The 22346-nt window shown below is 44.0% G+C and overlaps 1 protein-coding gene across 1 annotated transcript; it reads right to left on the reverse strand.

Moving 5' to 3' along the window:
• Window positions 1–2648: 2648 nt before the first annotated feature.
• MEDAG (mesenteric estrogen dependent adipogenesis) lies at window positions 2649–21012 on the reverse strand. The gene is made up of 5 exons (XM_004604544.2): window positions 20313–21012; window positions 10627–10736; window positions 7815–7927; window positions 6665–6950; window positions 2649–3846 (listed from the first exon to the last, which is right to left on the reverse strand). The coding sequence occupies exons 1-5, from the start codon at window positions 20588–20590 to the stop codon at window positions 3722–3724; spliced, it is 912 nt and encodes a 303-aa protein (XP_004604601.1). The 5' UTR covers window positions 20591–21012; the 3' UTR covers window positions 2649–3721.
• Window positions 21013–22346: the final 1334 nt, after the last annotated feature.

Below are 22346 nucleotides of genomic sequence, written 5' to 3' on the forward strand. Positions count from 1 at the left end.
GCTGTACTATAGCTGTAGCACCCCAAATTTTTGAAATTCTTTAGAAAATTCTTTCACAAACTGCTGCACATTTGTTTGAATTTCTTAAATGAACACTTTAAAAGATATTGGAACTGATAATGTAAGTGATCAAGTTGGGCCGTACTGTCCTTTAACCAAAAATCAAACTCATGAGGTAATGAGAACAATCATGAGGTGGGTTTTGCATTCTTGCTGGAATAAATAAGTCTCTTGGGTAAGTCTTTTACTGAAAGCTTTTTAGTAAATCAGTCACTTGGCCATATGATCCTTACTTTTTGTTGTTGTGTTTCTTTTCTTGAGCCACATGTAGTAGTGTTCAGGACTTATTCTTGGACTTGAGCTCAGCAATCATTCCTGCTCTGGCAGTGCTTGGGGGACCATATAAATTGTTGGGGATCAAATCAGGGTCAGCTGTGTTCAGTCCTTACATATATTTAAGGTGCCACCCCCAGTACCTCTGGGACCTGCAGGACCACTCCTGGTAATGTTGGAGACAGGAATAATATCGTGCCGAAATTTATATTGGTCTTAGCGCCAGAGAGACAGTATAAGGGTAAGGCACTTGCATTCCATGTGGTTCAATCCCAGGCACAGCACATTGTCCCCTGAGAAGTGCCAAGAATAATCCCTGAGCAGAGAGCCAGGAGAAAGCTCTGAACACTGCCAGATGTTGCCCAGAAACAAACAAGCAAGCAAACGAACAAACAAAAATCAGGGATTTACACATGCTAGGAATGTGCTTTACTACTTGAGTTATCTCCCAACCAATTCTTAGATATTTCTGCTATTTTTTTGCAGGGGGTTGTCACACCCAGCAATGCACAAGGGTTGCTTCTGGCTCTGCACTCAGGAATTACTCCTGGCAGTGCTAGGGGGACCATATGGGATGCTGGGAATCGAACCCGGGTCGGCCGCATGCAAGGCAAACACCCTACTCACTGTGCTATCACTCCAGCCCCGATTACAATCAATTTTAAAGTTTTCCCAATATCGCATCCAATATATTTGCTAATAAAATGCAGCAGCAATGTTGGAGCAATAAATAGCAGAGGCCGGCTTCCAAGCTATGGAGCAATCCTCCTGGTCCTTATCTCTATTATCCTTGGGTGTTAAAGAAGGGGCCGCCAAGTAAAAGATGCTTGGAGGATCTGCTCTGGATGGGAGATGTGTGACAGAAGTAGACTGTAGACCCAACATGATGACCACTTAATACCTGCATTGCAGACCAAAACATCCTAAAGGAGAGAGAGAATAAAAGGGAATCTGCCTGCCACAGAGGTGGGAGGAACGGGAGTGGTGGTGGGATACTGGGAACATTGTTAGTGGAGAATGGGCACTGGTGGAGGGATGGGTACTTGATCATTGTATGACTGAAACGTAAGCATGAAAGTTTGTAAGTATGTAACTGTACCTCACTGTGATTCATTAAAAAATTAAAAATTAAAAAAATAAAACAGCAGATAGGATGCTTGCCTTGCAGCTGACCCAGATTTTATTCCTGGCATCCCGAATCCATTCCTTTGAGTCCTTCCAGGAGTGATTCCTGAGCACAGAACGAAGAATAAGCCCTGAGCATCACCAGGTGTGGCCCCAAACCAAAATAAATAGACAAAATACACGAGCATAGTGACTACATCCTAATAGACACTTGATAAAATGTTGCTGTATGATATTGAATGAGTGAGTGCATTTGGTTCAGAGTTAACTGAAAATGTTTCATATTTTATTTTGAATTCCCTCACTGCTGCTATTTTGATGTGTACACACATGCTGGGATGTACTGGTAACACATGTAGCTGTTGTTCTCACCAGAGTGGAACACTAGATCACCAAGTTTGCACACTCAGCCTTGGTGTTTACAGGGATTTGCACTCCTTTAGCTGTGCTCACCCACATGACCCACAAGAGCTGGACTTCCATGCTATGACACTTCTGTATCTTTTTCAGTTGTGGGGTTCACATATACACACAGACACACAGTCACACAGTCACACACACCGCTGGCTATAGAACTCCTGGGAATCACTTGTCAATGCTGGAGATTGTAGAAGACAGCATAGCTGCCAGGATGAAGCTCGGCCATGAGGAACATGGGAGATTCGAGCTCATGATATTATGCTTGAAAAGCAGGTGCTCACCATCATTGAGCTATTCCTCTGGGCCCTGAAAAGAAGTTTTTAACAGTAAAAGAAATATTACAACTACTCAGTCCATTCCTGGAGTGATTATTGATGATTTTTCTCAAGTTAGCCACTTTCTAAAAATATCTGTCAATTTTTATGTGCAGATTTTTTTTATTTCCTTGGGGAAGAATTTAATATTGTATATTATCTTAAGTTTTGTTAGTGGTAGAACTTTATTGTTAATAGGCTCATTTTTCATTGAGTTGTATAAAATGTGTTCATCTTCTTCTGTTATTAAAAACCACCCCTTCCCTTTTGAAAGGTCATTATGAAATTGTTTCTGTTCTCCAAATATGTTAGAAATTTGCTTTTCAGTTTCTCTTTAAAAAGTGACTGTGAAAAATCACAATTATTCCTATAATTGAATAAGTTACAAGGCAACCACTGCTCGAAAATTACGATAGACAGGTCACACACACACATACACACACAGTTCCAAATTTAATCAATTATCTTGAATCTTTAGAAAAATTTTAATTGTACAAATGTAGCATGATATTTCAAAAATAAATGAAAAGACTATCAGTAGTGCTATCAAAAGGTATAATACAAGACCACTTAATTTTATAAAAAGGACAGAAAAACTATACCCAGGACCCATAAATCATCCTCATTATATAACTATGTAGCAATTCATTCATACAGATTTTTACATGAAGATAAGATGCTTTTTTTTTCTTTTTGAAAAATTGCACTGTAGTTGTTAGATGAAAATGTATGGGGCTAACAATGTGTTATGGTAATGTTATAGCTTTCTCCTATTTTGCTTTTAGCTTTAGGTTTCCTAACAGCTTACTTAAGATACCCAACTGACATATGTGCTTTCAATAAAAGGAAGATTTCTGCATACATTATCCTGTCGCTATTTGATACCACATCACCTGGCCTCTTTCTACACAGGCCACGTTGTTAAGGACGCCAAGGGATATGAGTTTCAGGCAGTGGCTGGATGACAGAACTGAGGTCCTATCAACCCTCAAGAAACCTTACTCCAAATGTTCCTTCTGTGGAAAAATGAAAATCATTCTCGACTTCCAGCGAAAGATGCCCTATGTCTTCTCTCCATTCAGGTTTTCAAGAGAACAGCAGTGCTAACCTTATCTTGACATGATGGATTCAAGTAAGGATATTCCCAGCAGAGGACCAAACCCTTATTTATGAGTCTCAAGTCTGACTGTTCCCCAAACATTGCCAGGGCACTTCTGGGTTTCCAGGCTAATAAGCAAAGTGTTCACAGTGGCAAAAATCTGCTCCCTCTGCCTCTTTGGAGAAGTGTTAAAAAGAGAATAACCTCCCAGGACATAGGACCAAGTCCCCATTCTAATGTCAGCTCATCAGTAGGCCTGCAGCAGCATTGCCCACAGAAGTGGAGGAGAGGAGGCCTTCATAGGAGTCAAGGAGGGCCAGTGGGCTTGGCAGGTGGAGAAAAGGGTCTTTCTTCCACCTCCTTGTCCTGTCAACTTCCAGTTTGGGCACAGGTCTGGGGTGTAGGAGTCACTGCAAAATGTTCCATTAGATCAGACAAATTGGTTGGGTGTCTCATCCGATTCCAGAACACTTGGAAATGGAAACTCTGCCAAGAGAGGCTCTGTCAGAGATGATCTGGGTGACAGATTGCAGTTGAAAACGTCATCTATTGAACCTGAAAAAGAGCAAATAGGGGCATGCATCAGAGCCATGGATGAAAAAGCAAAGCCTTTGGAACAGGTATAACATAACCATTTTAATAACGAATTAAAGTGATTAGAAAAATCCACAAAGCTAAGCAGAAAGCCACTGCTGTGTTCCATGGGACAATGGACTTGTGCTTCCCGGTGGGCGGGGTAGCTATGCCGTGTGTGTGTGTGTGTGTGTGTGTGTGTGTGTGTGTGTATACCCTTTCACACTGGGTGGCAAAAGGTCCATACTTGTGGAACAGATGCCTAGAACAAAGGTCAGTATGTGAGGAGGGGATGAAGTAGGCTAACTGGTTCAGCAGCGCAGAGCCAGAAGAGCTCAGCCTGGAACCTCCTACTGGGGACCCTACATGGCAGAGATCAGTTATGGTAAATGGGTCCTGCTCTGCCTGATCAGAGCAGATGTCAGAGGAAGGATCTAGACATCCAGGGTAGAACCAATACAGGGGAAATCAATCTTGTTCCCAGGATCTACTTTCAGAAGAGCATCATGTGGAAAGGCAAGTAGGGAAAGCTAAAATAATTTAGAAGAGTAGAGGCTGGAGAGATAGTACATCAGGGAGGGAGTTGTCTTGAATGCAACCAACAGGGGTTCAATCCTTGGCACTGTATAGAGTCCCCTAATCCCCCTTTTGCAGTCATCTTTGAGCACAGAGCCAGGAATAAACCCTGAGCACTTCTAGGTGTGGTCCCAAACCAAAAAGTAATAGTAATAATAACTTGGAGAAGGAAAGAGAGTGAAAGAAGAAGATGGGGGTAGGAGATGGTTCATAGTTTGAAATACATGTTCTACGTGTGGAGGCCCAGTCTCATCCCCAGCACCATATGGCATTGGCACTCAAACTGCAGCATGAAGCACTATAACCCATAGCACCAAACCAGTGAGCCACCAAACTACCTATGCACCTGACAGGTTCAAACTGCCAGAACCCCTGTTTCCCCACTCTGAGCCATTACTCTCCCCCAAAATCAAGAAGGAAAGAAAAGAAGGAGAAAGATGGCAAAGGGGAAAGAGGGCACCTCTGATCACATTCAGGTTAGGAAATATCTAGGACTAAACACTGTTTTGTTACAAACATTGGAAGTAATTTTAATAAAATGCAAGTAATGAAGATAATTTTGCGAGTGATTTTTTTAAAAACTGCAGGTCCATAAACTGTTGTTTTGTGGTTTTATTGCCTGATTTTTGTTTTACAGTGAGCAGTTAGGAGAAGTAAATCAACCAGCCCAGACTAGTTGTGGGCCAGAGAGTAGACTCAGCAAAAAACAAATGCAGGCAAGTGTTGATAGATGCCATCTGCACACCAGACTGAAAATTCAGGCCAACTCCTGGGGAGAGGCACTGGATATTAAGACCCAGAACTAACCACCTATAAGTTGCAATGAAGTGAATTCTTCTCAAAAAACCATTCACTCAAAAGAACATCTGCACACCCGTATGCATTGTAGCACTTAGTGCAGCAACTAAAATCTTGAATTGACCTAGGTGCCCAACAGCAGATGAATGGATTAAGCATGATATGTATATACACATATATTTGCAATGGAATGCTATGCAGCTTCAAGGGAAAATGAAATCATGCAATTTGCTACAACCTGGTTGGAACTGGAAAATATCATGTTGTGTGGAGTAAGCCAAAAGAAGAAGTACAAACACAGGATGATATCACTGATCTGTGTTATATAAAATAACTGGATGAGGAGATGTAGTGTAGTAAAAGGGAGGATGCATAAATCAGCCTTCATCCCAATGTAAAGGGAGGAGAAGGACAAAGAAGGAAAGAAATCAAGAAGGGGAGGAAGAAAAAGAGAAAGGGAAGTAATGGGGGAGCAAGGGTCAGGAGCCCTAGTGTCCAGGTGATGTGGGAGAGGGCAATAGCTACATATCCAAGGCCTGGACTCAATAACACTGAAAACATGAGATATGAACTACAACCACAAAACTTTGAAATGTGCTTGTCAAAAGGTGGCAGGTGGTGAGGCGGGGGCAGAGGAGGAGGAGTCAAGGAGTATGGGAACAATGGTGGAAGGAAGTTGACAGCGCTGGTAGGAATAATGTCAAAATATTGTATATCTAAACCCCAACTACCAGTAACTTTGTAAATCACATTTCTTTAATTAAATAAAATAGATATTTTTAAAAATTCTCTTTTATGGGCCAGAATGACAGTACAGTGGGTAGGGTGCTTGAGTTCCTTTTGGCTGACCCAGGTTCAATCCCCAGTATCCCATATGATTTCCTGAGCATGGCCAAGGGGATTCCTGAGTGAGAAGCCACGAATAGTTCCTGAGCATCACTGGGTGTGGCTCCCCAAAACAAACCAACAAAAAAAATTCTTTTGTGGCCCTATAAACTGTGGAACCCTGTCAAATATTTTGCAAGAGAGATAGCACACAGATTCCTTGAACTGAACCTTTAGTCAACATTCTGTGTTACTAAAACTGAAGATGCACCTTAGGAAAGAAGCATTCATTTATTCATAATAGTTAAAGCACTGAAAATAAGATTTCAATGAGCACCAATATGTATTTAGATTATGCATTTCAGATTTCCTTTCTGGATGTGTTGCCCTAAATGTTACAGTACCAGAAAACTTTAAGGAGCCTAAAAGGAAAAGCCCTAAGTTTTTGTCAGTGCTCGACATTTTTCCTTTCTGACTTTTCTGAATTCTGCGCTGTTTATCAAGAGAGCTTGACTGTTCCATGGATTCCCTCTTCCTCCCATGTGTTCTTCGGTCCTTTTATGTAATTGGCAAGCTCAGGCAGCTAGGTATAGTGACCTACCTCTGGAAGTCACACTGAATTTCCGGCCCGAGAAACTGCTCCTTCGGATTAGTGGTTCACTCATTTTGTCCAGAAATAATTTAATTGTCTCCTTCTTTTCTGGACTTGTACTTGACAAGTTCAAAACCTTTCCGTTCACTTTGACAGTGGAATTGCTGAGCCCAAACCAATAGAAGAAATCAAATAAGGCATCAGCTTTGAACTCGTAGGCAAAGCTTAAATTTTCTCCATTAACCACCTCATGTCCTGAAGGGAAAAAATTCTTTACTACCTCTTGAAAATCAAACTGAAAGAGAGAAGCATTAATTAATTAATTTCATGAATAAAACTATAACCTTTTCTTTTAAAATCATGTATTGCTATGAACTACCCAAATATTCAAAATATCAAATCTCTCTTATATTTCATTGTGACATCTTTTAACAATTGCCTTGAGTTTTATAGACAGAATTTTTATTTGCATCTCTACCTAAATATCTTGGACTGGAGTGATAGCACAGTGGGTAGGGCGCTTGCCTTGCTTGCAGCCAACCCAGGTTCGATTCCTCTGTTCCTCTTGGAGAGCCCAGCAAGCTACCGAGAGTATTCCACCCACATGGCAGAGCCTGGCAAGCTACCTGTGGTGTATTCGATATGTCAAAAACAGTAACAAGTCTCACAATGGAGATGTTACTGGTGACTGCTCGAGCAAATCGATGAACAAAAGGACAACAGTGCAACAGTGCTAACCTAAATATCTTGAGGCCAGAGAGATAGTAATTACAGGGGGTTAAGGTACTTGCCTTGCATGCAATTGACCCCAGTTCAATCCCTGGCACTACAAATGGTCCCCTGTTAAGAGTTATCTCTGAGTTTAGAGTCAGGACTAAGCCCTGAGCACCACCAGGTGTGGACCCCAAACCAAACATATGTTACACATATATAACATGTTACATATATATAACATGATCTTGAGCTACTTGGTCAAAGTCAAATTTATTCTTAGCCCCAATCCTAGAAAGCAATTTCTAATTGCTAGGAACATCTTTTTCTACAGCTAGTGCTAATGAAGCCATAGAAAGTCAACATGTCTAGGAATAGTTAAGTAATCATTAAGTCCGGGTCTCAGAATGATGTGAATAGCCCTGAATTCAGACAAGCTAAGGCTTACCTGGAGCCGGTAGCTTTCTCCGATCACAGAGGAAATGACCATGTCCATCCCCTGCTCTATCTGTCTTCTTATCTTGGGGTGCCTTGTATTCACAAGAAACGCGTATGTCCTTTCTAGAAATTAGGAAGCAGAATCCATAGAGATGAGTGTATATGTGACATAAACATGCATCTCAGCATTTGATCAAGCTGTGACCCCACCTGGTTTGGACATTCCATTCCTCTGTAACTCTTTTATTTTCTTTGTTTATGCCATTGATTGAGATGCCATAGTTTATACATTCATCTGTTAATTTATTCATCTGAAACTCACCTCCTTGGTTTCTTAGCCCTGAAAAGGCAAGATTTCTAAAGAGCAAAAGTCAGGCAAGATTTCTAAAATGGTTGTAGACTCTGGAGTGGTAAGAGCAGGTGAAGAAATCAACTGTCCTGGGAGTGGGGTTTGTCGCTGCCCTCTCAGAAATCAAAATTCCATTGGGATAATGATTGCAGATGAGACCTGGGCCTCAGGGTGCGCATCCAGCTAAAGTGGAAACTCAGTTGGCTGCGTTTCATGTATTGCCTCGCTGAATATTTAAACAGCAACTTGGCACCCACCAACGTGTCCTCATTCCCTGTCTTCTTTTCCTCACCAGAGTTTGCTGCCTTGTCCCCCAGTGACCTAGCTTTTTTTCTTGCTAACAGGCCAGTCTAGACCTCAAGGCAATTTGAAAATGATCTTTTCCCTTTCTGCCCCCAACACAGCCAGTTCTCAGACCAACAGCTCTAATCACTCAAGTATCACATAGCTTGTCACCCTCAATATAAAGGGCATGGCCCAGACAGACATGTGATCTTTGAAGACTGGACCTTTTGTGTTGGCTGTAAGTGTCAAACCTATAGTCCACCATGTGCGAGGAGGTAATTCGACAAGTGCTATGCCCTTCAGGAGTGCATTTTCAATGAATTTGTGGACTAAGTCTTATCATCTTCTTTTTCTTATTCTTGTTTCCTTTATCCCAAATTATTGATTTGGGGTGAGGATGCACATTAGATATAAGCTTTCTATATTCTCTTTGACATAGATAAATAAAGCCAGGTAGCAAGTGTTTATATCTCAACTTGATAACCTGAATGAACTTTCACACAAACCAAGTCCTTAGAGGCCAGACCACTGCACTCCATACTTGTACTGTTGGGGAGATTGTGCACTGCACAACTAAGAGATCCCCTCCCCCAACCCTGCATTTCATCACTCTTATAGACAGTATCTTTGTCTCGTTATTGTGATTAATTACTGGGAAGACATAATGAATGATTATGAGTTAGTGGTAAATTTGTTTTTTTTCAAATTTACACAGAAGTCCAGTTTAAAATAACGTTATCCATGTTGCCTTCATCAGAATTTTCAGAATTTAAACTTGACTGTCTTAAATTTCTGTATTACAGAGTCTTATCATTTCAATGCTTTCCTCAAACAACAGTCCTGGGTTTCTGCCACCTCCTTCCACATTATTTGTCATAAAATGTGTGCCTTTTGTAGTCAGGTACAAATACCTTTTTGTATCATTTCTGCTCTTTCATTAAAGTGTTAACATGGAGAGGCCTCTTAGTCTTTCTTAAATTCTTTCAAAGAGATGGAAGCTGAGGCTGTACTGAATATCTCTATGAATTGCATTCCAAGAGAAGTTTCAGGCTACCTGGCATCATCCAGTCAAATCAGGGTGTGGCAGTAATGAGCATGGCTTATTACCGAGCCTCCTGCCGGGACCTCCCTGGAGCACTTGGACTCCACATCAGAGGTGAGCAGAGGATCCGAATGATTCCCAATGAAATGACCAGAAAAGTAAAATGAAGGTGACTATTTCAGGACATCTCTTAGGAATCTGAAGATATTTCTTAGGATCCTGGACTCATTTTAAAAGCATTATTTAGGAGTTTAAGAATTTGTTTTTGCTGGCAAGAATTGAGAGGGAGGGCCCTTACCGGCCTTGGAAAAGGGAAGTGGGTGCTCTGGTGATAGGTGTGGTGTTGGAATTATGTGCCCATGAAACCATCATTAAAAGAATTGAGGTACCTCAATCAATAAAGATTAAGAAAATTCACAAAACCTTAGGTCCAGGATTTTCCCCATATAAACCTCCAAGCAAGAAAAAGGAAAAATGAGATTATTTTGACACTGGAATATGAGCTAGTATAGCTATTGTTAGACAGATTTCTTAGAAAAAATAATGAAAAGATGTGCCTGAAGTTTCTATTTGATGTTCATAGCCTGAAATATAAAAGCATGTACAGCAACTATTTATTTCCTCTATCATTGTATCCTTGTCTACAAAATGAGAACAGTGGAAGTACACAGAGGTAAAGGACCATGCATCCTAGTTTATACACTCAGTCACTGTATGATTAACATACCTACTTTTATACTCAGAAGTAAACCTGTTTGTATGATAAATCTTACAATAAGGGCTGTTGTGCTAGTGAATGACATGAGTGTATGCCTCACATGTGGAAGTGCTTAATATGTGGTAGATAATATTAAATAATATCTTAATAACTCCAGTTATTTTGGCAACTCCTGCAGGCTGAAAACATCAGATCACTTCCTGTCTAGACAGGAAGTATAAAAGAAAACTCAGACAGACAGCTTCTGCCTGAGGCTCAGTCAGAGGTTGTTTTGGGGGCTCATGCTACACAAGCCCACATGCCAGGTTTCTCCCTCTCAGCTTGTCACAAGCTGACACCCTGATTTCTCTAGGCCTAACTTCCACCTCATCAGTATGCCATAAATCCTGGTAAGGCAGTACCAGAAACAAAAGCATTTATAGACCTACCTTTTGTGCTGTCTTTTTTGGTCTGAACATTAATGAAGAACAGCATAGGTTTGCTCAATATAGTTTCTCTGTAGTCTTTATAATCGCAGTAGTTGGTCAGTTCCACATATCTATAAAAATAGCAGAGATAATGGCAAATAGAATGTACCCTTCCATCTTCCAAGTCAGGAAATGGATATAACGGTGCCTTTCATAGGAAGGTCCCTTGAGGGAAATCCCTAACGGCTTTTATGGAGTCATCCTCATTTTATACAATATACAGATCCTTCTCCCAGACCAGCCAAGAGATCAGCATGTAAGCTAGAGAAACAGTCAAGATCCTTGGGGCTAACATGCACCTCTTAGAAGTAGCTTTTTCAGATGATGATCAACACCATTTATCTTTGGGGATACACGAGTCCATTTGAAACTATAAAGCCTCTGTGACTTATCAATAGAATACACTCAACACTAGAAATTAACGGGTCTCCTCCATGACATATCCTAAATGAGCAGGTTGAACATTTTCCCTTCCTTCTCTCTTTGTTTCCCTTCCTAGTCCCTCCCTCCTTAGATCACACAACCACTATCACATGAATGCTCACTAATTCATATCTCATCGATCTAGATCTAGTGAGATTTAAATGCACCCACACCCACACACACACACACACACATAGATAACATATACACAGGAACACCCCTAATACTGCTCATGGCCTTATTAAGTTTAGTCACAGTGGGCTTAGTGATGATTCCAGGTGGGGAAGCTCTATTTTCCTTTCTAACTTTGTCATCCAACATGTTAGCTTTGTCTCCCTACTTTACAAATTTTTCAAGCAGTCATGCTATTGGCTTTCCCCGTGTAGATCATGAAAAGACAGAGCCTTGAGCAAATTGGCTTCCTTGACGATACTCAATTCCATACCCAAACTCAAGTTCTGAGGCCACTAGGACCCACTGTTAGGTCAGCTGAAAGGCCCCAGAAGATGGAAGGATTCACCTGCCACCATCCCTCATCAGTTCTAGCTGGTTCCCCTTGAAAAGACACAGTGTACGCAAAGGTGACTAGGCTGGCCTAGTGGATCGCCCGAGCTGCTTTGGCTACACTGCCAGGTTTTTGCTTCTTGCATCTAATCAGGAACAACAGAAACTCCATGTTGTTTTTTTTCCTGCTTATTGTCCTTCTGGTGTTTGACATAAAAATCACAGCCTGAGAGAGCTGCACAGGCCAGCTGGGGTCGCAAAGTCTGCTTCATGCCCATCACTCTGTCCCTCCACCCCTCATTACCCACAACCCTCTCCGAGGTGCCTGCATACGCCACAGTTGATTCGGAGTCCATCGCCCAGGTCAGAAACACACAGCTTCTGCTCCTCTTTCTCTCAGCCTGGTTTCTTAGTAATCCATGTCATTATCTTTTTCTTTCCTTTTGGGTTTGTCAGACCTGATTTGGAGAGCTTTTAAAACCTGACCCCTGGTGACATCTTTAATATGTTTCTTGCCTTCTACTTCATCTGCCTTTTAATGTAGTCTCTTAACCTCGTAAGCTTGGGACACGTGGTGATGACTGCAGAAGCAGGGGCGGAGGGGTGGAGGCTCTGGGCTGGCTCCTTCCTGGGAAGGAAAAGGGGTGCAGCAGGCATGATGTTCAGGAGTATAGGCAGGAAGGACAGGAGCAGGGCAGAGGAAGATGGAGAGGGCCTGGGGGTGTCACAGGCATGGGGCTGAGTGTGCAGATGGGGATTCTCTCACTGAGCAGGACAGAATGGAATGAGAATGACACAAGGGAGGAGGGGTGCTTGGGACGGGAGGAACTGTAGGAGAGAGACTTGTGTTTCATATTAGCAGATGGAATTTTGGTTCTTCTTGGACTAACTGCTGGAGAAGGGCCCTGGAAGAAGGAAGCCAAGCAGAAGGGAAACCACAGTGTGCTGGGGTCATGCCCTTTCATGCATCCATTCATTCACCCCCATTGATGTGTGCCAACAGCCCCAGGCAGACATTCACTGTGCTTTATCCTATCTGAGGAGCTTGGTACTGACACAATGAGAATAGGATAGAAGGGGGACACGATAAAGAACCCTGTGCTTTCCCAGACCTTTTGCTCTGCTGAGGACCTGGTACAGACAGACAAAGTGGCCTGAGGAGGGCTGGATAGAGTACAATGGATATAGCACTTGCCTTGCCCACTGTCCACCTGGGTTCAATTCCTGGCACACTATATGATCCTCCAAGCCCTGCCAGAAGTGGTCCCTGAGCACTGAGTCAGAAGTAAGCCCTGAGCACCAGGTGCTCAGTGGAGCTCAGTGGCCCAAGAGCAAACGAAAAGGTAGCCTGGGGATAAGGTGAAGAGAGGCGAGAGATATTATAGGTCCTAAGGGCCTGGGGACAGGAAGATGCACAGAGAGAAGGGGTGGGAGCCCTTGCCTCCACAGAAGAGGAAAAGGGAAGGTCGACTGAGGTAAGCATTACAAAAGATAGATGAGTGGTTGTACAACAGGAAGGCGCTTGCTTTGCACTCAGCCAACAAGTGATCAATTCCCGGCATCCCATATGGTCCCTGAACCTACCAGGGATCTCTGAGTGCAGAACCAGGAGTAAACCCTGAGAATTGCCGTGTGACCCCAAAACCAATAAAATAAAATAAAAGACAGATGCATGCAGGATGCCAGGGCAGGACTGGGCTGCTACCTGTTTCTATATGAGGTGGGGTTTTATATTCTCCTACCTGCTTTACCATGGTGCTAATCTGCAGTTACATGAGTATTTAGTATTTTCCCCTGGTCTCTCAGTACCCACAGCCTAATTGTCATTCTTCTGGGAATATATACATGGCACCCAGAAAATCCCAGTTTGATTACTTTTCTGATGACACAAACGGCACTACAATACTTCCCTGCAAAATCAATTGATATGCAATTGGGAGATTTTCTTGTTCCAGTGAATCTAGAGCTTATAGGGGAAAAAAGATGTTTACAAAATGATTACTGGTTGGAAAAATAATCAGTCTCCCCCACCCCAGAATTCTATGCAAGATTTTGTTGAATATTAAAGTGCTCAAAAAATGCTGTTATTTGGCATGATCAAGAAGGCAAATATGTGTGTGTGTGTGTGTGTGTGTGTGCTTGTGTTGTGAGAGGGAGTTCTGGATATTCACATGCAGAGCTGTGTCATCTATTTTAGAACCTGAATTACTAGGATGCTCTGAATAATAAACGATGCACAGCATAATTGAATGATTGAAATTTAATCTTCCTTTGATGATTTAGAGGCACTTTTAGGATATTAACCAGTCTGAAAAGCTCGTGACAGTGCCTCCTTGTCACTACTGTTCTGCTGACAGATGGGGTGTGGCCTATATGAGAGTTTTGATAGAGAACTCAGACACAAGAGTGAGGCAAAGATCCCTCCTGACTAAGTGTTCCACTTCAGCCAGGTCACAAGAAATGCAACCTTTACCCATCCATTCCCAGCTGACTAGTTCTGAGCTACGTGTTTAACAATTCAAAATGCCAGTGAAAAAATAAGCATAAGCATCCCTTTCGAATTTAGTATTACTAAATTTGGAAAAGTAAGTCACTAAGACACAAAAAGACTGCGTACTTGCCTGTTAAATCACAGGTATTTATTTCAGCACTTGACATTCCATCACGGCTTCCTTTCAAAATGAGCCTTACTGAGGTTACATGCAGGTCTAGTTATTTCCTCTTCAATCATGCCTATTTCTGAATTACTACTACAAATATTGCCTCTGTGTGCTGGATATTTATTACATTTGCTGAGGGTATCATTAGGGATAAAAAGCAAATAGTTAAAGATAGTTTGTTAAGCTCTAATTTCAGGGGCTGGAGACATAGTACAGCAAGTAGGGTATTTGCATGCAGCTGACCAGGGTTGGATCCCAATACCACATATGGTCCTGTGAGTTGCACCAGGAGTGACCCCTGAGCATAGAGCCAGGACTAAACCTTGAGCATTGCCAGGTGTGCTCTCCCCCCCCTCCCACAAAATAAACCAAAGATATAATAAAATCAACTCATTTCTTCATTGCTTTTGCCTTGGCCAAAAATAATGCTTTTAGGATAAGACTATCTACATACATCTGGCTTCAACCGGAAAAAAAAAACAAACTGAAAGGCAGAACAATGTGGGGTGTAAAGCAGAGTAATTCAAAATGAGAAGATCTGGTTCATGTTCTAACTGACTGGACATGTGAACTCGGTCTAGCACCACAACTCACCATGACTCTGAGGGAATTAGTTAAAGCACCTGAACCTGCTCATTCATCTTTAAAAGGAACAACACAAGCCTATTTCCCATGTAATGTGCCCATCCAGGCCATGGGACAAGACATATACACACATGGTACAGAAGAGACACTTGACAAGCATTATTAGTATCTGTAATCCTGGCCAACTCTGCTAGCCATGAGGAGAAGTTCTAGAAGTTTATGAAACACCCCAGAGCTGTGTCTATTTGAATTACCAGATAACAAGGACATTCATATCTGAAAAACAAATGAGCAAGACCTAAAAGAGTACATACAGTTCTCCAGAAATTCCTTAACATTTACATCATTTCTGGCCACCCCAAACTCCCCTTAGCTCTGATAACTTGAGGCTCAAAGACAAATAAGAAGTCAAATAGATGCCGCCTTTCATTTGAGGCTGAGTCTGTGTTTAAAATTTTTTTTTAATGTGGGAAAGTGTCACCAAGAAAAAGAGCAATGTAATGTTGGAAAAATTCTTAGGCAGAAGTCTCAGAAATTTCTTTCTTTCTTCATAATCCTTTGCTTTGACACTAAGCAAGAGCTTGCAGAGACAGTCATTCTGTCCTTTGGAGCAAGCAAGATGATTGTGCTTGCTGGGAATTGAGGTTTCTGTAGAACCTCATCTGAATTTCTCAAGCAGTTCTTTCTCTTTCACCACTTTCCTTCCTGCTCTTGCCCAATTTAAGCAAAGTTTGTCCTAATTTCTCATGCAGTTTCTTCTCTTTCACTACCTTCCCTCCTGTTCCACTCCAAATTAAGCAAAGTTCACAGGTTTATCATTCTAATATCTGGGACCCCAATCAGAGCTGCACACATTCATTCTTAACAATTAGTAATGCTCAGCATACGAGAAACAATGTGAGTACTCAAAGAATACTTCATTCATTCACCATTCATTCATTCCTGGAAGGAAGTCTTATAAGCACCTACTATGTGTTGATCATTGGGAACACAAACATGAAAAAGGAAATAGTATTTCTTTCAAGAAACAGAGTCTATTGGAGAAATAGAGAAGAAAATGCACCGTTTAAATAGGAAATGAAGAAGGAATAAAACTGGTTTTTTAAAGTGTGATCTTTAGACTTATCCCCATTGATATCGTCAAGAAGCTTGTAAAACTGCAGGATCTGATAGGATCTAAGGCCTCTTTGCAGCTTTATTCTTTATGCAAATCTGAATTTTAACAAGTCCATCAAGAGACTTGCAAGCTTATTTAAAGTTTGAGAAGCACGGGTCTAAAGCATAGTCTCTTCAGAGGTCTACATATTAGTTAACCATGCAAACGCAGACATGCCAGAAGAAAGCATATCTGTCTGCACTCATGTCCAGTTCCAAGTCCTAGTCATTTAAATAAAAAGAGCAAAGTGAGGGGTTGGGGAACTCACTTTCCTCCTGCAGCGGGAAGTGTTTGTTGTCTGTCCCTGAACCCCAATTTTTCACTTGAAATGGTAAAATACAACCATTTACTGGGCTGAGACAATTACCAGAGAGATTATTTTGTTGGGCCAACAGATTGTCAAGAGCTGGACAAAAACAGAGGGGCTCTGGAGACTCCAGAGAAAGTCACAGCCTTAAAAGTGGGGCACTGGGAAAGTGAGTTAAGAGGAGGGGTGGAGCAGATGTGCGCGGAAGTCCTGGGGAAGGTAGACTTAGGACCTCAAAATCTTCAGGTCTGGCTCTGATTTTTATCCCTGTGAGCTCATCAATTTTTCTAAGTCATGTTAAAATTCATTCCTACATCTGTAAAATCTAACAGAAGTTGCCGTGTGAGGTGACTGAAAGATAAAATACTGGATGTGAAACACTTGGCTTATGTGGGTGGCTTAATAATAACAAGCTGACATGAGAAGTGCTCACTGGACGCTGGGGCTTTGCATGCTTTCATCCTAGCAACAGCCCCGTAAAGTGGCTGCTATTTGGTCATTCCCATTTGACAGTGGAGGCGATGAATAGGAAGCCACTGTCCAAGTTACTGAGATACAGAAGTCAGATTCAAATCAAGGGATTCTGCTATTGGTTGTCAGGCTGGTTCACACTTACTCTAGATGGGATCCCACAAAGATCACAGACCGATGCAGGAGAAGCAACTTTGTCAGGACTCCCGTGTGTCTTGCTAAGGGGCTGCTGTCCTGGCAAAGTTACCAAATCTAAGACTCAGATCTGGGAACCAGAGTGGTGGGCCCATCACTTGGACGGGAGCCTGAGGAGATGGCAGCAGCAGTGACGACAGCATTACGCACTGCGTATGAAACAACAAGAAGATCAACCTCTCTACCTCTATCAAGGTCTCCTCTGAGGGGCTGGGGCTCAGGGACAGACTGAACCCAGACACTGCCTGCTGCAGGAGGAAGGTGAGAACCTCCCAGTTCAAACCTCACTAGTCCTCACTTTTCCCCAAGTCTTCTTGCTCCCTTCTCCCCCCAACTCTTGTCCCAGGATGTAGGTAAGACTGTGACCATCTCATAGCTGAGTGGGCATAGAGTCAGGGTCTCAGCTCTCAGCTTCTAGTGGCTTCCTTAAGGAAGCCAATCCAAACCACTGGATTGACCTTCTTTCTTAGGAGATGCATGCTGGCTCATGTTGTTTCAGCTATTTATTTGTAGATTTGAGACATTTCTGAGAAAATTTCAGAGTCTCAGTCAGCTGGAATGATTTCCAGCTTGAGAAGTTTTGCTGAAGGCATAGGTTCCTCATAAGACAGTGCTCCTGAGTAGAAGCTACCCAGAGTCCCTGGCCACTCCTCAATAGCACCATGGTCATGTGAATCACTCACCTGAGTCCTAATTTTCCCAGCTGAAAAGGAGGAAACAACAACAGTGTCAACATGTACCATCTTATGAGATAAGAGGGATGAAATACTTCCCACTGTCCTGGGACTCAAGGAAACATTAGTAACCACCATTATTACTGTGCATTTATTTGAGATACTAGATCTTTTTCCTTCTTTCTCTAGGACCACTGAAAAGAAAGTTTGGAGCTCCTCTTTGCTCATGACGTTTCACTAATGGGATGCATTATAGAGGAAGGGTGTATGTGTGTGTGTGTGTGTGTGTCTGTCTGTCTGTCTGTGTATGTGTGTGTGCATCAGAGAGAGACAGAGAGACAGAGACAATTAGTATTAGTGATTTATACTTAGGGACCTTAGTAGATTTTGCTTTTAACATAGATAAAAATTCTTACCTTGAAAGAAAAATAATAACAATCTTGTCATAAATCTGCTAATGTAGGAAAAATCATTCTAAAACGGACTTTTGTGGGCATTTTTAAGTACATAGTAGCCATCACACAACCATCTCCCCATGCGAAATTCATTTAGTAATAAGCATTTGTCAAAGTGTTCAGGAGCAAAATACAAAGTAGAGTAAATTGAGTCACTGAGTTGTCCTACAAGTCTCCAAGTATGTAAATCATGTGACTATCAGAGTTCATAGCTCCATAGCTCTTTAGGTTCCTTTGGGAAAGGACTTTGCGAAAGTTCCAGCAAATACCTCTGAGGCCAAAAAAGAAACTGTACTCCCACGCTGGACTTATCTCCCACCCCAAATATCTGCTGAATAAAAAGCCTCATTAATTAACATAACCAAGATTCCTAAACTGGATCCAAGCAGAAAGAAGTGTGGAATCACTGTTTTTAGAGCATCATTTGAGAGTGAAAGTAGAATGCCAGAGGCAACTGGAGACATCAGCCAATCTGCAAAGCAGCAATATCAGAGGACTGAATTCCAACCATGATACCTACTCTCTGACCCTTGAGGGCAAAACCTCTCACTGCTACCCAGAACGCAGCTCTTGGAGAAGGCTCTCTCCATTCAGACCACGTCTCTCTCAGTTGTCAGCAAGGACTCTACATGCAGTTATAAAAGTCTCCCTTCCCCACCACAGTACTTCCCCCTGAAAGGAAGATTAATCATTCCTTCCATCACTGATGTGTTTCTGAGAGCCTCTGTGCCGTTTCTCTGGGAAGCAAAACCCTCACTCAGTTGTTTAGACCCTAAGAAACTGGCACGAGTTGATTCCTACTAGCACCCTGGTCTGTGCCTGCTCATTGCTTTGAACACTAAACTATCAGGAGATCACTGCTGCTTAACTGTCGTCCACATAAATGTTCAAAGCAAGAATTTAATAACTCGACTTGAAATTCACTCTCCCAACCCCCCACGTTTAAATGTTTCCGCACTGTTTGCAAAGGCTGGGGCAGAGCACAGAAAAGTCTAACCTAGAGTTTCAGGTAATGCTGACTTTATTTTTCATTCTCTGTTCTCAAAGACAATGGTTATCATGTTTTTAACTTTGCCAGTCTGAAGTCTTAACTCAGTTCCTCCCAACATCCTCTAGGTAAGGGTAGGAACCTTCATTTCAATACAAAAAGAAGGCTTGGGACTAGGGGATGGTTTTTCAGGCCTTCATAGATGAGCAAAAGCAAGATTTTCCCCAACAACTATGAAAAAGGCATTTCAAATATTTCATTTTGTTCCCTTGCTCCTCTTGACCCTATCCCACTCACAGGGTGCCTTGGCCTGGCTGCCCCCTCCAGTTGCACAGGTTTTAGATTGTAATTACCTGCCAGTTCTTGGATCAAATGGCACTTGCCTACTTCCTGGAACTCAACACAATCATAGGACAACCCCCTTGAGGAGACAGGTTCCCCCCACACACAGGCAAGCAAGCTAGAAACAGAGAGGTGGGAGTGGGATGCACAGGCTTGAAGTCCCCTCTTCTTTACCCTAAGGATGAGAGCTTTTAACAGTCAGGTCATCCAGCCACAGCAGTTAAATATCAGGCATCCTCCATCAAATCTAGTTTGGTCCAAACTCCGTCCCAGGCTCTTCAGGTGCTGAAAGCTCCATTTGTGGCCCTGGGTTTCCCAGAACCTGACTTTCCAGGAGGGTGTCAGGGAAGGGCAGGGCTGGCGATCTGAGCTTCGTCTTTGAGCTAGCTCTCTCTGTCTCTGTCTCTGTCTGTCTCTCTGTCTCTCTCTCTCTCTCTGTTTCTCTGTCTCTGTCTGTCTCTCTCTTTCGTTTGAGGGGGCACACTCTGCTCAGGGCAGGGCTGGAGGGGGGGGACCAATATGGGATGCTGGGGATCGAACCCAGGTCAGCCGTGTGCAAAGCAAGTGCGCTCCCCGCTATAGCACCTCGCATTTTATCTAAAGCCGAGCTGTGCGACTCAGTAAACACCCCCAGAAGAGAGTGTCCTCAACTTGTACTCATCTGATTCCATGGAGACATAAAGGGAAATGCACGGTCCAGCGAGGTGCACGCCGCCTGCGCAGCTCTGGGAGGGAGTTCTGCAGCTCTGGGCGTGATTAGCAAAGAGTAAAGGGCGCAGAGAAAGCCCGCACTCTCCCGGGGACAGCAGCTAGGGGCCAGCCTCGGGAGGTGCGGGGGTGGGGGGGACTGGCGGCTGGGGCTAGGGGCGCGCGGAGGGGCCACCCACCTCTTGATGTAGCTGCTGAGGCGGTAGGTCTGGCCGTCGAGGCGCACGAGGCCGTCGCTGAAGACGTTGAAGCCCCCGCTGGCCGCCGTGGGCTCCCGGAGGCCCGGCACCACGAGCTGGTCGCCCCGCAGCTGGAAGGCGCCGGGCTGCAGGCGCAGCAGCTGCGCCAGCGGCAGGAGCCCCAGCTCGCAGTCGCAGGTCCACAGGCTGCGCAGCTCCCCCGACGAGATGGAGGTGAGGCTCGGCCGGGCGGGCGGCGCGCTCGCCGTCGTGGCCATGGTCCCGCGCGTGCCAGGCCGGCTCGGCGCGCGGTGCTGCTGCAGGCTCGGCGCGGAGAAAAGGGGCCCCGCGCCGCGCTGCCCTTTTATGCGCCCTCGGAGCGGCGCCCGCCGCGCCCCCTCCTGGCCCGCGGGCACGACCCCGGGGCCGGACGAGCCTCGGCTCCGCGCACTTGGCACGCTCAGCCCGGCGGCGCCGGCACGCAGCCGCCAAGGGTTACTCACCCCCCTCGGGACCGTCCTCCACCCCGGCCCGCCCGCCTCTGCCTGGACCGCACTGCCGGGGCGGAGAAGAGAGTCCGCCCCAGGGGGCAGGGTCTGGGTACAGCACCCCGAGGCTTCGCGGGGAACCCACCGCAGACCCGTCACCCGTTGCCGAGAAGCGCCTTTCTCTTGCCCTTCGTCCGTCGTCTACCTGGGATTCAGGAGCCTCTGAGATCTCCAACTAAGCTGGAGCCCTTTCCCCACCCCTGTGCCTCACCCGTTTTGTTTCTCAGTTCCAGAATATACCCTGCCTTTCCCTCCCCTCAGAATTTGTTCTGGACTCCCTTCCACACGAACATGTATTTCCATTTCCAAGAACCGTGCGTGCATCCCGTGGGTCCCTCCCATTGCTTCTGCAGAGAGCACAGGCCCCAGCGTTCAGAGCAGTGGGGACCAAAAGCCCTCGAAGGCCTCCTCTTCCCCTGCTCCCTAATAGGTGAGCGTCCCCAGGCCCCAGAGTGTGTTTGTTCTGCCATGTGTGCATCAGAGGAGTACACCCCTGCGATTTGAAAGGACCGTTTCCTTCTACTGCAATGGTAGATGTTTCCCATCGAGCAGACAGGTTGGATTCTGGGAAGCGGAGGGTCTGCTAGCATTGCAACAGCTACGAGGTACTCAAAGATAAAACTCCAACAGACCAACCCGGCTTTAGGGGAGAATGCTGCCAGGTTTAAAGTCCAGGCAGAGACTCCTGGAATGTTGTGATTATGGACTTTAGTTGAACCCTAATTTTGGCCTGAAAGAAGATTATAAATTAGAGAATATGTTTCATTTGTGATTATGTTTCCACCATGCACCCAGGGCTTAGATAGATCTATCCAGGTCTTAAAGAATGCTGGCATTTCACTTTTAAATCACAGGCTATAAATAAGTTCCATTTACAAATCCTATCCCTGACTACCCCCCGCCCTCCCAACACACACATACACACACACACACACACACACACACACACACACACACACACACACCCCACATGGGGCCCTTTGCCCCAGGATCCATGCCCATTGCTGAGTCTCTCTGAACAAATCAAATCTATGCAGTCTGCACTGATCCCTGATAAATCCAAAGAAAGCACTTAGCTGGGTTGAAGTACTTGGAGCAAACACAGGGCTAATAATTGAGATTTGCTAGTCCTTAGCTCAAACACAGGAGTAGATGAGAAGATCTTGCTAATATGTGAAAGGGCAGGAAGTTGAACATGAGCCTTTCTTTTATTTCTGCAAATGTTGTATTACACACCTGCAATTATTCAGAGCCAAGTTGCTAGAGATTCAGTGGTCAATACCGATGATCCTGTCCTCAAGCAGTGGCCCCTGAGATATAAGGTGGGTACAGTTGCCTGGCACCATGGCCAGACTTGTTCTTGGAATCTAGTTCTATTTTGTCTATAGCATATCTTTGATCTACCGATAGGACATGCTCTTAACAAGCATAAAAGTTCTTTTCACACTGAGAAAGTTCAAGAAGAGCAGGGCTAATGTGGATCTTC

This window comes from Sorex araneus, chromosome 1 (genome assembly GCF_027595985.1).
Source record: "Sorex araneus isolate mSorAra2 chromosome 1, mSorAra2.pri, whole genome shotgun sequence".
In the NCBI taxonomy this organism is placed as follows: Eukaryota; Metazoa; Chordata; class Mammalia; order Eulipotyphla; family Soricidae; genus Sorex; species Sorex araneus.

What these genes read in the sequence shown, in the direction of transcription:
- MEDAG (XM_004604544.2), bottom strand. Translation starts at nt 20,590, where the DNA reads ATGGCCACGACGGCGAGCGCGCCGCCCGCCCGGCCGAGCCTCACCTCC. An exon ending in CAAAAAAGACAGCACAAAAG is followed by an intron (nt 7,928 to 10,626) that starts GTAGGTCTATAA and finishes CCTAATTTCTAG; the next exon opens with AAAGGACATACGCGTTTCTT. An exon ending in ATTCAGTGTGACTTCCAGAG is followed by an intron (nt 3,847 to 6,664) that starts GTAGGTCACTAT and finishes GCTCTTTTTCAG; the next exon opens with GTTCAATAGATGACGTTTTC.